Source organism: Atractosteus spatula, chromosome 4, assembly GCF_055471065.1.
Source record: "Atractosteus spatula isolate fAtrSpa1 chromosome 4, fAtrSpa1.hap1, whole genome shotgun sequence".
Lineage (NCBI taxonomy): Eukaryota > Metazoa > Chordata > Actinopteri > Semionotiformes > Lepisosteidae > Atractosteus > Atractosteus spatula.
In genome coordinates, this window is record NC_142709.1 from 4,660,671 (window position 1) to 4,677,009 (window position 16,339).

A 16,339-nucleotide genomic window follows, 5' to 3' on the forward strand; every position below is an offset into this window, starting at 1 on the left:
TGAACCGAAGATTTCTGCATGGGCACATAAGGTTTGAGTGGATTCACCTTGCTACTGTCAGCAGAAGCTTGCTTCATATCTGAATAAAGCCAGGAGGCTGGCAGTAAAAATCCAAGAAGCCTTTCTACTTTTTCTTGGATTGCCTTTGTTTGTTTTCACCCATGAGGAACACATCTAAGCCCATCCAGGTGCAGCTGACATTGAGCTTGATGCATGAATCCAACAAACTTGCCATCAGCAAGAAGCTGCTCCTCAGAACAACAGCGAAAACAAATGATGGCTGCATTTCTAATACATGTCTCTGGGCTCTGGAGCAAAGGAGAGGAGTGGTAATGATACTGTAGCTGCTTTCTCATCATTGTTTTTTAATCAACACACAGCTACTGTAAATGAGAGGAAAGAGGATTTTGGCAAAGTGGACCCTTGAATACATAGCTTGCCAGGAGGTCTTTCATACATACAGTACAAGCTACTACCAAAACAAATAGTAAGAAGCACATACTGCCAAAAAGATAATTTTTTAATAAGGTATAACTTTCTGTACTTTTATTTACAAGAGAAAACAAGATTCATTATCATAATGAGGAACAATGATGCTCATTTTATTTTCTTGATTTACTGTGATAAGAGGTACTTTTCACTGATGTCAAGCTGTAAAGATAATTATTTTCTCCACTTATAGAAAAAAAAGACACTGCAGATGGGGCATTTCCACTCAGGCCTTTGCACCAAACATCACTGTAAGAATTTTACTTAGAAATGTAAATGTAAATGATTAATTGTTTCGGTTCATGATACTAATGTTCTGCATTTTTGTGTTTCAACAGTTTTTATTAAAAAGACAAGTAAATCCAATTCAATGCCAGTGGGGAAAAAAGTATATTGTAACATTCAAACAATAGTTTTTAATAATTCTGTGACATACTTGCTTTGCCTCTCCATGCTGGTGACCCTAAGATGTTCCCATCGAGAGTTGAGGAGGTTCATCTGCTCTCGAACCTCATTCTCCTCATCATCAGACAACCTTCCCTCCGACAGTAACTGGCTCCCGGCTTGCAGCACCTTCCCCACACTGCTTTGGTGAGATGTTAACTCCATCATAAAGCCCTGAAACATCAGCAGAGATCAGCAGCCATTAACACATCCCAACACTGGAGCAGAGCATGCAGAAAGGCTGCATTACAGTAATTACACACTAGAGAACTGATAAATGTGAACAATCTGCTTTCATAATTACTGACATTTAAATTTGTTTTTCATACATGCGCACAAATGCTTTTTGCACCCAGTATTTAATTATATATGAAGTTTGTATAGGATAAAATATATTTTTAGTAGTGAATCAGCATATCAAACATTCAGAAGCATATAGTGATTTAAAGTCTTTCTGTGTGTAGCAGAGATGTTTTGTGAATAGACCTACTGTATGAAACATTAGTTGTTGAGCACATGGCTTCATTTCCTCCCAGTGTAAACAACAACTTGCACCTGCTATTTCCAAACTTTTAGAAAATATTTGAATTAATTTAGATTGAATTGCAGCCACTATAAACGTCCATTACGATGACCTAGTTAAGGGAACGACATACCATTTGTGGACTGAGCCATTTAAAGAAAGATGGAGATCTTAGTCATAACAGGTCACTATGACAACATTAAAGCAAATAAAGATGTTTCCAATGTAAAAGTCTCCAAATAGAAACTGCAGAACTTGCTTCCTTCTAAGTGGTTATAAAGCTTTAACATTGCAAGGAAACTTCAAAAACCAGACATCTACAAGGAACCTCCACAATCATTTAGATTTAATACCTTTTCTTAATTTAGGCAGTCAGTCTTAAGTCTTACGTCTGCCAGTGCACCGTGTAGCCATATTTCTTCACTTTCAACAAATAAAAGAATAACTATTTTGCTGTAATATCTCAGTAAATCAGACCCCTGAGCCATCTTAGGCAGTAGATGATGGTCCGCATTGCAAATACAGAGCTGTCTGTTGATAGACTGAGTTTTAATTACTTTGCTGAATGAACACCAGAATGTGTAAATATAGCAGCACAGATATAAATGTTTTAACAAGTCAGCAAAGGACTGTGTTGTATCCATAGATATGTGCCTGAGTAACAAACTGTAATGGCCTTCAGGCTACTGAACCCTAAGACACCAGGAAATTGTAAAAGCTCATTCCCTCCATTCACGCTGACAGCTGTATAGCCGTAAGCATGCAGAACTATGGAGGGTGTGCAATTCTGTTTTCTAAATACTCATTGATTAACAATAATTCAGCGTAAACAAGGAAAGTTGTAAATCAGAAATTCAGCTGAGATTAAAATATTGATTCAGTGTTGTATGTCAACTTGTTACATTCTGTATTGATCTCAGACAATTATGAAAACATGTGATGTCAATTAATATGAGCAAATGTCCCCAAAAGCATAAAGATCTGAATCCTTGTACATTGTTCCATTAGTTATATTGCATTCCCTTTTATTATTAGACATGTACAGATACGCCTGTAACTACAGTAACTACTGTATATATTCAGATCAATATATATCTTTGTAGTGCAGTTTCAAAAGCATCTGGATAATGTTGCCTTGTAAAGTAAAGACACAGTTCGTGTTGTGTAAGCAATGACTTCTCAGCAGTGCCATCTCCTTTCCATTTAGCAGTGGTTATTAGTCTTTAGTTAAATATATAATTGAAACAACATGAATACACTGTTTAACTATAATATATCCATTTAAGCAGGCTAAATAAGATCAGCTTTAGTCATTCTGAACATACTAATCGAAAGTATACAATCTGATTTTTAATTACTTTTGCTTCTTGTGCAATATGTCTATTTAATTATTTAAATGTGTTGCACTTCTCATGAGTTTCTGTGATCTGGAATGCATTACACAAACAGAACAAATTTAGGATAAAGGATGTAGATTGCAGTTTTTTTTCCAAGTCCTATGAGAGATGTGGTTAAACACTTTAGCCTTTGACCTGACAATAGTGTATCATCTTAACTCTGTAGCCACAGTTGTAGTCATGAACCTAATTCATTAATACCATCCCCCTGCTCCTTTGAGGCTGCAGCTATTGACTGACAACAGAAGGACCTGGTCTTTAGGTCTTTACTATACTGCTGTAAGTCTATTTGCATCTAACAATTAAAACAGTGGTCTTCAACCTCCTTGCACTCAAGGGGGAAATTAACCATGATGAGCTTCCCATTACATCAGAGATGGGCCAGTGAACAACAGATGCTGGCAATTTAGAAATACAAGTCTACAACAACCCATATAAAACAGTTAAAACAAACCATTAAAAAGAGTCAAAATCTCTTTTTTTCTCAGATTCTATACAGACCTTTCTATTTATGTGGTATATATTTCATTATGTATTAGATTACCTACTATTTTAGGTAGATTTTAAAAAAAAAATGGAACAAAATACATTTTTCACAAACCAAACATTTTTCTGGACAATCCGTGAACACTGGATCCCCTGTTCAATTCAATCATTTAAAACAGGAAAATGTGTGAGTACTTTTGTTTTCTAAAATTTAAATTTAATACTTTATTTCTACATTTCTGTCATGTTTTGTTTGAGGTAAGATGCTTACCATTCTATACAGATGAGTCACATTCAAATATAAGATATTAAACCTGACCTTAAAATTATTAAAACACGTTTAGACAAGTGCAATGTTTTTCTGTCCTTGCTCTTTATGGAGAAAGCCCCGACCCTTTCTCATAATTGTGCGACAGGAAAGTGCCCCATGTGGTTCGTTAAGAAACTTGCACTGCTTGCCCCCTGTCTGTCCTCTCCTCTCTCACCTCATGTGTGTGAAACTGCTCCTTGACCTCCTCCACATCGCCGGAGATGTCGCCCTGAGACTGCAGCGCATCCTCGGCTGACAGCAGCCACGTCAGCACCTCCTCCAGTGAGCTCTGGTAACTGTCCAGGTGTCCCTCAGCCTCCATCAGCGGGCTGGTAGCTGACTTGTCTTCGGGGGCTTCTGCTGGCTGCAGAGCAGGAAATTGAGTGGGTGTTCAACAATTAGGAGAATGTTCAGGCTGTCTCACTACATTAACGAATCAATAGCACAGAATACCTCCAACACTATGGATAAGTCATTTTAAAAAAAAGGAGGCAGCTGGGCAGAGAAAACTGCAATTTTACTACAGCAGCCAGAACACCCACAAATTAATCAGGAAGAGGGGGAAAAAAAACAGATTTGAAAACTTACGTAACATAAAACATACTGTACCTAAATAAATATGTTTTTCTTTGGACTAATTTATCTCCTAGTTTGGCACTGTATCCCGTGGACAGTGGTCTTGGTACTTTGCATCCCAATGATGGTTTCCTGATTGTATCAGATTTATTCAGTGTAACATACAGTAGCACCTCTTGGTATAGTCAAACACAGCAGTTAATAATCTACAAACCCTGTTCTGTTGTAGTGTAGGGAGACCTACGCACTTAGTAACAGGTGAGTTACCGATTAAGCGCAATGAAGCCGGGGTGTATTTTTTTCATTTGTTTACTATATGAACAGTAAAATTAAAACAGAAAAAAGCAAGCGGTACCGACATCATTAGCTTTGCAACAAATTCTCAACCGACTGAACTACTTTGTTGAAGTTTGCTACAGTACGTGTAACTTTTCAAACTAGGATTCTAAAAGATAGCGTTTTAAGTGAACTACTAGAAACTGCAATCCACACACACTCAGTCAAACCAGTGCACTAAGAGGAGGAGCAACTATTATATTCAGCCTATTTCTTAAAAACTAACAAAAATGACATAATCATGCAAAATCTAATGCTGTGACAATGCATTGTTAAACGAAATCTACAGTATGTGAAAATAAACCAGAGAAACTGTCACAGTAATTGGGATGTAATACCAAACTGCAAAGGATTAAAAGATCTTTTTTTTAATATATCACATCAGTTATGATGTTTTTCTAATTATTCACCAGAATGTATTAAAAAAAAACACAGCTTCAGATTCTAAAAATACACAATATATTATTGTTCTGTACAGTACATACAAAAAAAGACCAAAGCATTGTACCAATGTATAAAGACCTACTGTATTGAGCCTATGGACATATCTTCATTGTCATCATGTAATTGGACATGTTGAGACAACTCCTAGAATCCAATTGTGCTCTAGCCAGGACACATTTTAGGATTTTAATTATAAAATAAAATTTAACTGGATTTTAGAATGGGACATAACCTATCAACTTTGCTGAAAAACCTTCAGGCTTTCTTCATAGATTTGAGAACAATCTATGCCTCATTGAGACTGTCAATGGAAAGTGGAGCTATATTAACAATAACCGTTTATGAATATTAAAGGACTTATCCTAAGAAGATGAAAATAAAAAATACGTCAATCTTATGAACTGCCACTTTCAATCACTTCTTGTGCAACGACCTTTTTATAATTTATCTCAGTGCTGATCTCTGATGAAAAGAAGTCTGTTTGTTCCCAATTCACAGAAGAAAAAAATGGTTGATTGTAAAATTTTACTCTTGTGAGGGGCATGAATATTTAGCGTTCAACTGACTATTAATACGTGAACAATCCAGTCAGATACAAAATCTCATTTCCATGAATGTCAGGATTTTGCATCCCCTGGGGCTGAGAAAAGGAAAGGTTTTTCAATCAATATTAGCTCCTTCAAAATGGAATACAGCTTAAACATGACTGAATGGCACTGGAATGATTCAGCACATCTCCAGCGAGCTTCAAGGGCTGGATATTCTTATTATCATTAGGAGTGCTACGTACAGTGTATCATGCCGCAAGCAGAACCATTTAATTTTTACAGGTTTCAGAATGCTTCAAAAGGTAGCTGGTCAGGTTTCTTGAATAAAAGGTTAATCAAGAGACAAGAAGGAGAGTTAATTTTGGCACAAACAGAGCAGATTTCCTTCCACTGACTCTTCGGATTTTTGGTTTTGTTCCCCTTGGCAGAATAAGACTGCATTTTTGCTGATAATAATGTAATTCCAAAGGTTTGAAGCAGTATGTGTAACAGGTCTCACAGGGTAATATGAAATTTTGGGGGTGACAGCACACACCAGGAAAAAACTGACAAAAAAAGAAGCAAAACACATCATTGCACCTGACATATGGCAATAATGTGCTCACCGGGTTCAAAGGATGAGTTAGGATTAGTCAGTTGGTCCAGAGTTTGAGAGAGATCTTAGTTTACATTTACTGCAAAGCTTCTAAAGGTAAAGTGACAGTCACTTGTTAAATTCACACAATGCCCATGGCAAGTCAAGATGTCATTTCTAAAACTTAAGAATTAAATATTATGATGAAAGTAAATAGCTTTTAATTATATTCAATTTAAAACAGCCACCTATAGGAAAAGAGAAAGCAGAAACACAACAATGAAAAAGACAGACCTGGGCAGTAAACCGCCGCCTCTTTTGGTCAGGTGACTGGACATAAGCAGCTTGTGTGTAGGCATAGCTTTTGTAGCGCGGCTTAGGAGAGGGAGAGGGGGTGTGCACATGGCCCTGTGCAACACTGACTGTGATCTAGGAAGCAAAGATCGGAAGAAGAAGAAGGACAAGAAAGAGGAAAAGGAAAAAAAGAACAGGCATTGATAAACCTGATGACAAGAACAAGAAAGTATCATCCAGGACATTAAAGAAGGAAAAGAATGCACACAGTCATGTAGCTTGGGATAAAGTAAACAGCTACTTGCCAGAAGCCAAGAGAATCTGTAAAGCTCTTAAGAATACACAGGACTCAACATAGGAACAGGATACAAAATTGACCAGCTGATAGATTTTTAACATTTAACACAGTCCATACCAAGACAATTCAATTTCTTAAAGCTCACACACCCTTCAGAATAAGATGTACTGTACAGTACTTTACGCTTAAAAATATAAATCTATAAACACCGTAAGCATCAAAAGAATCTTCTTTTAATGTTTGCATGTTTTCAGAAAAAAAATGGATTTTGGATATCGATTAGTTTTTGCCATCATTTTAATGAATAGATCATTTATAACTGACTGTGGTACACTTGAGTGACTACTGTATAAGCAGTGAATGGTGACAGAGTTGATTGGACACAGAGAATGAGGTGATGTAACCTGTTAAATGTGAGGCCTGGTGAAAATCAATATGACGCTTTTATCGAGAGAACACTTTTTTGTCATTTCTATGTACAGAAAGAGTAACACCTCAAGCAGATGCAACAGAAGTGGAGCCAAGTAGTCCTTAGCAATTAATCAAGGTTTTGTACAGACCAACTTAATGGACATTAACGAGTGAGGTGCAGATGTGCAGAATGATAAGCTTACTGTTGTATTAGACCAATTGATGAGAAGGCCCAAGTGTGATCTGGGCAGGAATGTCTAGTCGCTCCAGAAATCCACTTACAGTGACTGATGGCAGTTCTACATTGATCATATCCTAAGACCTCCCTTGCCGCTCTCTCTGTGTGCTGTTCCCGACACGAGATTATTTCAGTGGGACAAGTTGCAGTTCTTTGTTGCACAGCTTTCTTGAGAATGTGAACTTCATGCTATGGAGGCTCCAACTGCCAGACTCGAGCCCCGTTGAACATTTATGGTTTGAGCTGAGATGATGTGTGGCGTCCTGGGCTCACGGACCAAAAAAAAATGAGACAAGCATCTGCAACCTGCTGCAAAGCCTATAGCGCCAGTGACTTGCATGTGATGTTTCAAGTGGTGGCAACAGATACTACTATATTGTGACTTTCTTTTCACAGGAGATCCCTGGCTCTTCAACACTGCTCAACCCTGTTTTAATCACTATAATGAATTCACCCTTCTCTATCCATCCATTTTCTAACCATTCCTTCCAATTCAGGGTTACGGAAGAGCTGGAGTCTGTCCTGGCCAGCAACAGGTGCAAGACAGGATACACTCTATGTGTCTTTGGACTGTGGGAGGAAACTGGAGCCCCCAGAGGAAACCCAAACAAACACGGGGAGAACATGCAAGCTCCGCACAGACAGCGTCCCAAGTCCAGAAGTAAACTCAGAGCGCCAGGGCTGTGAGACAGCAATGCTGACCACTGCAGCACCGTGCTGCCCTTCACCTGCATCATGTCTGTTGAATAAAATATTAGTGCATGCGCTACGAACATACTGTACAGTATTAGACCTTTTCTGATAACATTGCGAATTTAATGCAGTGCTGCTTTTGATGGTGGTTAGTACATAAGTTTTAGATGACAGTTTAATACATTTTTAAATGCTAACGTATAATTGCTGCAAAAAACAGCAAAACAATCATACAGTGCAAATGTTGAGTTTGAGCAAGATATGTGGTTCATATTCATGCTGCATTCAATTTAATTATGCATACCTTACAAAAGTAATTATTTGAACAGTGACAATGATAGTGATAATAAAATATACAGTACAACACAAAGTTAATTAAACTCACAAAAAACAATGGCTGAATAAAAGACTACTATGAATCAGATTTTTAAAGTACAGATAGCAACACAAATTCATCTTCTACAAAGACAGGATTTCAGTCTGGCTTGAAGCTGCAGGAACTGACTGCTTTCTCTGGTTTATTAGAAAATATATTCCCAGAATCACCAAGGCTCAAAGAGACCTCCTGCATTTGCACTCTTGCAAACATTATATTAAAGTCTGCAAAGTGTGGCATACTGTATCTTACAATTTACAAAGGCAATAACACTACAGTGACAGTCAGTGGGTGACACTGCTGTAATGTACAGTATCAGACAACAAACACAGAAGACAAAATCAAAACTTGCTGACTTTATTTTTTAATTCTGAATAAACTATTGATCTACACCAATGAGGCTGTGCTACGTACAGTATATTTAAGCACCAAGACAGTATGACTTTCCACTTTCTTGATTTAGAAACTTAAATACGGAAGTATAAAATATCACCCGAAGAAGGCTCCACAGCCGAAATGTTGTGTCTTTTCTTCTCTTTTCAGCATGGAATAAACCTTGACTTGTTCCCTTACAAAAAATACTACTACTTTAATACTTATAGAAGAGATGGCATCTTTTGAATTTGTGTCATGTTCAGTTTCATTTAAGACTCCTAATTTACTGCACAAATGGTGCACATTTATTAAATGAGCTCATATACGTTGGTAGCCGTCATAAACCAGACTAATTATTGTTTTACTCCCATAACAGAGAGTACAATTTTTACCTGCTTTATAAATCTAGCACAATTTGCATGCACAGACTTGCTCAACTGGCTGAATAAAATAAAATTCAGGATAATTAATATTCAGTATGAATTAATTGGGTGTTTGCATAAGGAGCCACTGGCCAGTTAGCTGAGAGTCCCAATCTTTATATTGAAGGTGGAAAGTGGAATCACAGTAAAATAGTAAGGTCCCTAGAGTAACATACTGTACTGTCTGCATAACCCAAATGCCAGGACCCTGATAGACTAAAGATAGACAAGCCTGTACAGTATATTCCTCAAGTGCTGGGAACTGCATTATACTTTATGAATTTATATGCATGTACTGTACATGTAAAATTATATTGCTTTCATTTCAAAATACACCTTTCTTCATATTCTTTCATCCATGCCTTAGCCCCATCGTTTAATTGCTCTAATTCATTAATCCTTGGGCAAACTTGTTAAATATTTATATATACATTTTCCAAGTGTAAGCTACATCTTGTGCAGAAGCCAGTAAAGAAAATGAAGTCTTGCTAGACACTATAAACGCTGTTCTTCCAGTAATAATAAAAACTGTAAACGATTCATTTAAATACAGTACATCTCTGTGCCCTTTTCTTGTTTCTGCATAACATCACAAAGCACTGTCACACCATTAGAAAGAACAGAGCTGAGTGCCACAATAATCAACATGCTGTGGTGCAAACTGTGCCTCACGCCACTTGCTGAAAACATTTTCCATGCTGCAGAAATACTTTTTTTATTCCTATGCAGATTGTAAACAAATACGTGACAAAAATGGTTAGCCTCATCTGTGTTTTAAAGCCCATTTCCACAGAATCATCACGCAGAGGACAGAGTGAAGCACAGAACAGTAATAACTGCTCGTGCCAAGCATTGTAGGGCAGATCTCTTTTCCATACCTGTATGGGATTCTGACTACGGTGAGGGGGAATAATGTTGTCCATTTTAAATCAGTGGGGAAAAAGTATACTTTTTTTTTTCCAATAACTGCTAACAGGAAAAAGGAGACCTCACCTGCTGGGAATAGCGCTGTTCATGCTGATGCTGGATCTGAATATGTTCCTCCTGAGTGACCTTTGTGTGCCGGGGCAGTGTTTCAACTTCTTGGATGGCTTCAATGGTTACTTGCTGGGGCAGGACTTGGAAGAGTGAGGTGACATACATGATGATGGACTTTTTGTCTGGGTGCGGAGTTGCAACATCTGTCGAAGAAGAAAGCAGGAGAAAAGCGCTTGAGAACATGGGCCTGGCACTAAGAGCACAAATCTTTTCACCTGTGTGGGCCAATCAAGCTTGCAGGACGGAGACACTCATAATAAGCACAGCAAATTGTAGAGGCGACTTCTCCAGAGACTCATTAAAACTAGGTGTAAGCTGCTCTAACTCATCCTTGCCACTCTGCATGTTAATGAGACTGAGGCTATTTTTAAATCAGTACTTATTGCCCCATTCAAGCAAATCAAGATCCATAATAATCCTTCTAGGTAGGAAGTCCTTTTATAAATCATTAGTCTTGATTAGGTAGTCTGTCATCACTGCAGAGTTTAATTTTAGGAAAGGTGATGAAGCACTTTGCCAGCCATATACAGTGTCAGTAGAATCAAGCCTTTTAACCTTTTTTTCCAAGTAAATACATGCAAACTACATGTACAAATGTTTACAAACAACTTACTGAAACCAGACCTATAATATATATATGTTATGATTTATAACAGTGAGATGGAACTGTACCTATTTACAATAAGGAAATGACTAACGATAATTAATCTAAATTTTGACATCCTCTGCAGCCTGGTACCTGGATACAATTATAACTTCATCCCACCACCTTTATGCAAGTATTAAGCTCACCACATGAATACAGGAGGGATGAAGATTTGATGTTTGCCAGGCTTGAAACGTCTCATAAATTGCTTTGCATGTTTCCATAATGTACTATACATAATGTCTTTAATTATAATTAAAAGTTAAGTGCATAATGTAAATTTGAACTTTCGTGTTAGATCAAGTTCAGCTTCAGTATTTTACAAACTCTAAATTTGTCATTTTATTTGTTCGAGTTGCTCTGGTTTTATATCTAATAAACCTTCTTTTCTATACACAAACACATAGACAAACATAAATGTCCCAAACTGCACTTTTGTACAAAGGCATTGATAAATGGGGCTTCTTATACCATATTTGAAAGACATGAGCTCTAGTGTAGTCCATGTCTTTAGCAAAGAGAAGGACAGAAAAGTCACAATATCAGTTTTTCATGTTTTAACTAGGTTTCTGTTATTATACTTATATAAGTACTACTTACAACACATAGCTAAGCTTTTGTACTGAAAATACATAGGTATCTACACTGTATTCATTTTCTTACTTCTAACACACTGCATGAATCAATGAAAATTTTGAATCGAAGGCAATAGATGTTTGGTGGAGAGATTATGTCAAAAGACATAAGGATAAATGAGTATTCACAAAAAAAGTGATAATGTACCATAGGGAGGCTTCAGGTAGATTAGCTACTGATTAAAACTGTAAAACGTCTGCACTGTCAGTCCTCATTAAGAAAATGGACTGTTGCAATTTTGACTCTGCTGTTAAACCTTGAGCTTAAGCAAAGTACTTTTACTGCCACATTCACATAGCTTCTGTTCCCAGGTGTCTCCCTTTCCACATCAGAAATAACCCTAATCGCATCAAACTGCCTTTCCAATTTAATAAATGAGCCATTCAATAAACACAATAGCAGCTGAGCACTGAATCTAGTAAAGAACATGTATATCTGTGTGGTCTTAGATCATTTTTGTTTTCCAGAAATTACAAAATAGCTGCTCCTCACATAAAGCTGTGTGTGTTCCATATAATCCCTTATGAACACACATTATAGCATTTATAACATGAATACCTAAAGTACATCTATGGGTTCAGATTATGCTATATCTCACAGCTTTTTCTATATTTGTCAGGATTTACGTTCTGCCTTGTCAGCGTTCTGGAAGCTGCTAACAAACTCCTGGAGAAGAATTTCCATCAACCTCTAACTTTCTTTTTTAGTGTCATTTCTTTTTTATATCATACTAAAGGAGTAAGAACTGCTGTCTTAGCCTCTCAGAAGTATCCCTTATCTCTGCTGCCAGTCCATGATTTATAAAATCAATTTTTCAATTTGACCATGTTAGGGGATTATTTCCTTAAACCTTGTTTTCATGCAACTGAACATGTTTGGCTGTGTACTGTATCATTGTATTTATTTGTTTTATATTCCACTATTGTTCTTTCATAGTCTTACAGAAAAAAGCCTGTAATTTAATTAAAAAACAGTAATCTAAAAAACAAATACGTACTGTATGTAAACAGTTCACATCACCATGCCTTCAACATTTGGCTTCAATTTAAAATTGCCTGACCTTTTTATGATGTTCTGTTCTCCTTGTTAAATGTGATGCTACTCATGTGGGAGAGGTACCCCAGAAAAAAAATGGGTTCCCTTACCACCCTAGAAGGCTGAATGAAAGCAATTAATTTGCTTAAAAACATCTGCAAATCAAGCCACCGTAAAACTAAAAAAATAAGGCCATCATGCACAACAAGAGTCTAAGACATCACCGATGGCACAGATTCCACCAGGAATCAGACATTTGACAACAAGATCTATTGCTTTTTACCCCACATTTCAACAGAAGGAGGGAATACATTGATTTTGATTATTTTGTAAAGGTAATAAATGGCATAAAAAGTGGGTTTATTGAAGGTCTTGCTAGAAACAGCACAGAAATCAAGGGCTCAAACTGGACCACCAGCTTCACATCACTGCCTTTACTCTGTAGATCTGCGTATCCCTGTGAGAACATGTACTGTAGTGGGGGGGCACAGGAAAGACGAGAAAAGTAAGAAATGCAACTAGCGCCAAGTCAAAAAAGAGCACAGTTAATAAAAACAAAGAAGTGAATTTCCACGAGTCTACCAGCTCAAGAAAAAGAGTGGGGTTCCAAAACAATTCAAAAAAGCACTCTCAGATTGCCTAAAAATTGCAAAACAATCAGGAAACTCAGTATAAAAGAAGGGGAATGAAAATGGTACTAAAGTATTAGGCTCAACATATTTGCAGCAGTAATTTCATAAGCTTCCATTAAGTGTAATATTGTGCTTGTTAATGAAAGTTGTTCCTTGAACAGCCCAGATACTGTACAGTACATGCAAGGCACACAAAAAGAAATTAATGTTTAATATGATTAAGCCAGTTTCTGCTGTGATCTATCTACTTGAGAATTTCAGCATAAAAGGCTTGCAAACATTTAAAACCAAGCATCAGTGGATGAGGATCTTTGATTGATATTGTTTTATTAATACTGTATATAAAAGTTTCTGTGAAACTAGTTATATTCAATCTGTATAATCAAATACAAGTGAGGCTGCAGAATTACTACCAGCTGTTTACACAGAACAGTGATTCAAACTGTATTTTCCCAGTATTTTATATATCACTAACTGCAGACCACATTAATAAAACTAAGCCATCTGGAAAATTAATTATTCAGAACTCAAATGAATTAACATCATACCCATTCAGGTCATGAACTGTAGATGTGTGATACTGTCACTTGGGAATGATTGCTATACCAGGATAATTTCAGACAGCTTCCATTTGTATCATTACAGTGCAGTATACCTTTATTCTTCACTTTACTCTGTAGTTCTGTACATATTTAGTTCATACAATAATTACCAAAATAGAGTGTGCAATGAAAAAGTGTGGCATAAAAAGGTTGATGTGGTGCAACATTAGATCTCCTCAAGGATTATTTTATGTGTAATTAAAAACAGTAAAATTAACAGAAAATGCTTTTCAGAACTACATTCTTTGTTTCTGACTTAGTTTAGGTTTAAGCTGCTGTATTTGCTCCAAGTGAAGTTCTCTGAAGTTGGAGAACAAACTTTTTCCAACAACCCTGCTCAAGCTGCCTCCCATTCTCAGTTGTGAGTGCACCTTCTTGTGCTTTTCATTTGTGTCCTCCACTTCATGTTACACTTTTGTGTTACCTCAGGTCACCTTAGCCTTCCCTGTTCAAGACTAATAGATTCAGTCATATCCTGACAGAGAAGGGCCTGGTAAAGGTATCTGGTCACACTTTCGACTGATTACAGAGCAAGAATACATTCTTCATAACCCAGTGACCAAAATTCTACACAACTTTATAAATGACACGGTGTTATAAGATGGTACATAATACATTAAAGCAAATAATATCTACATTTTTATCAGAGTTTGGAGTGGGGAGCTGTGTCAGTGCTCGGGTTTCAAAGGAACAACTAAGAGGTTAATTGTATGCCGAAAAAAGTAAAAACATACAATGTCTCAGCCATGAAGCCTTCTTCAGATCATACAGTTGAAACATAGCTATTAGTCTAATAGAAAATCCCATTGTGAATACTTTGGGGCAGTTTGAAAAGATGGGTATCAGTATCAGTAATAATAATTAAAGTCCTTGCATTTACATACAGTAGCAATTTTCCCAGAGGATATCAAAGTACTTCACACCTAGGAGGGAACCCACTTCATTCATCATTGAAGTGAAGTACTCTCTTGGATGATGCACAGCCAAAGGCGTCAGCTTTTCAAAATTATTGGGGGTGCTCATCTTAAAATGTACTTTAACAAAGCCCTTCTCTGCCCTCTCATTACCTTCATTAAGGGAAAAAAATGACACAGCAGTCATTCTGTGCGGACACCTTTTCAGACCAAGAGCCAGTTACTAATGATTATGATCTTATTTTTATATGTAGGTTTTTAAACAATCAGATAATGACTAGGAAGTTCATAATATTTAGCACTGCACAAACTGTGGTAATCTGGTAATCTCCCAAACCCACCTGTACATACAGTACAAAGCAAAAATGCATTCACCCCTACTATAACAATAATATGATCAAAAACATTGGAAGTGCCTGAACATACACAGCACCCACTATCAGCCCAAATGAAAAGCAGAACAGACCAAAAAGTGAGAAATAATAGTTTCACCATTTGAAACATATTGGAAAATGTAGGTGAGCCACTTTCTGCAAAATGGTGTTATTACTTTAGGAACACTAACAGAAACATTCATACTCCAATCACTTCTGGGAGAATGTGTCTATGGCTAAATCATTTGGCAGTAAGTTCATGGATTCTCACAGATGTTATAAAAAATATAGGCCAGACAAAGGAATGGTGCAAGAAGAGTCTGTTTACTAAAACTGGTCTGAGCAAGAACAATATCTCTGAAACAAAAAGACAAGCATTAAACACAAACACACTGCAGTTTCTCCAAGAAATTTGCTACTAGCAGTTTAAAAACGACAAGCATTGAACCACTGAGGCTGTACAGTATAACAAAACACTTAAACTCCACAGGACTATGCAATACCATAAGTGCCAGGCTTAATACTCTAATACTCTACCAGACAGACAAGTACAAAAGCATGGATCCTCAACAGGTAAGACAAAAACACAAAACCAATATGTAAAGCAGATAGAATTATCAACCCTTTTCTCAATAATAAGTACAAGAGAAATCCGAGATACAGTATATTGTCTTTGTTCTGAGCTGACAAAGATAACAGAAGAGTAAATGAATTGTAGAGAAAAGGAGAAAAAATCCTTCACTGCAGAATTATTTTATTAAGCCACGATCTGATCTGATTTTTTTACACAAAAAATCTTATTGCGGGCTGCCTTGACAAACTTATCAATATATCAATACATACTGTACACCACACCAGGGGTTCTGAAGTCTGGATCACATGATTTGGAATTCAGCTGTTTTCTACACCTATCTATGTTACTTTATACTCTCAACAGCTCAGGGTTGTGGAGAAGGGATACATTGGACCAGACAAAGGATACATTGGACCAGTTATCCTTAAGTGGATCAATTTGACATTCCTCCCTGATGAAGCCGCTTCTAACTTAAGAAGACTTAAAAGACTTTTAAAAAATTTGATGGATTCTGGACCTTGAGGGCCAGAGTTAGGAATCCCTACACTTAATCTTTCAACAGAAGGAGAAACCCTGAAACACTGAAGTTTGGAATGCCACCAGGTGGCACTGTTGAGCTCATTTAACTGTCAAATTATCTGGAAAATGTATTCG

The 16,339-nt window shown here is 36.9% G+C and overlaps 1 protein-coding gene across 9 annotated transcripts in view; it reads right to left on the minus strand.

Annotated features, from left to right (window-relative positions):
- The window catches only part of dmd (dystrophin), a 721,300-nt gene that overhangs the window by 470,859 nt on the left and 234,102 nt on the right, over nucleotides 1–16,339 (minus strand). For 7 of the 9 annotated variants that reach the window (XM_088914986.1, XM_088914981.1, XM_088914979.1 and 4 more), the window contains exons 8-11: nucleotides 10,228–10,415; nucleotides 6,422–6,556; nucleotides 3,825–4,013; nucleotides 926–1,107 (exon numbers count right to left, since the gene is read on the minus strand). In XM_088914986.1, coding sequence (XP_088771112.1) covers nucleotides 926–1,107; nucleotides 3,825–4,013; nucleotides 6,422–6,556; nucleotides 10,228–10,415 — 694 coding nt within the window. The remainder of the gene's footprint in view (nucleotides 1–925; nucleotides 1,108–3,824; nucleotides 4,014–6,421; nucleotides 6,557–10,227; nucleotides 10,416–16,339) is intronic. The other 2 variants (XM_088914984.1, XM_088914985.1) reach the window with 1 other exon arrangement.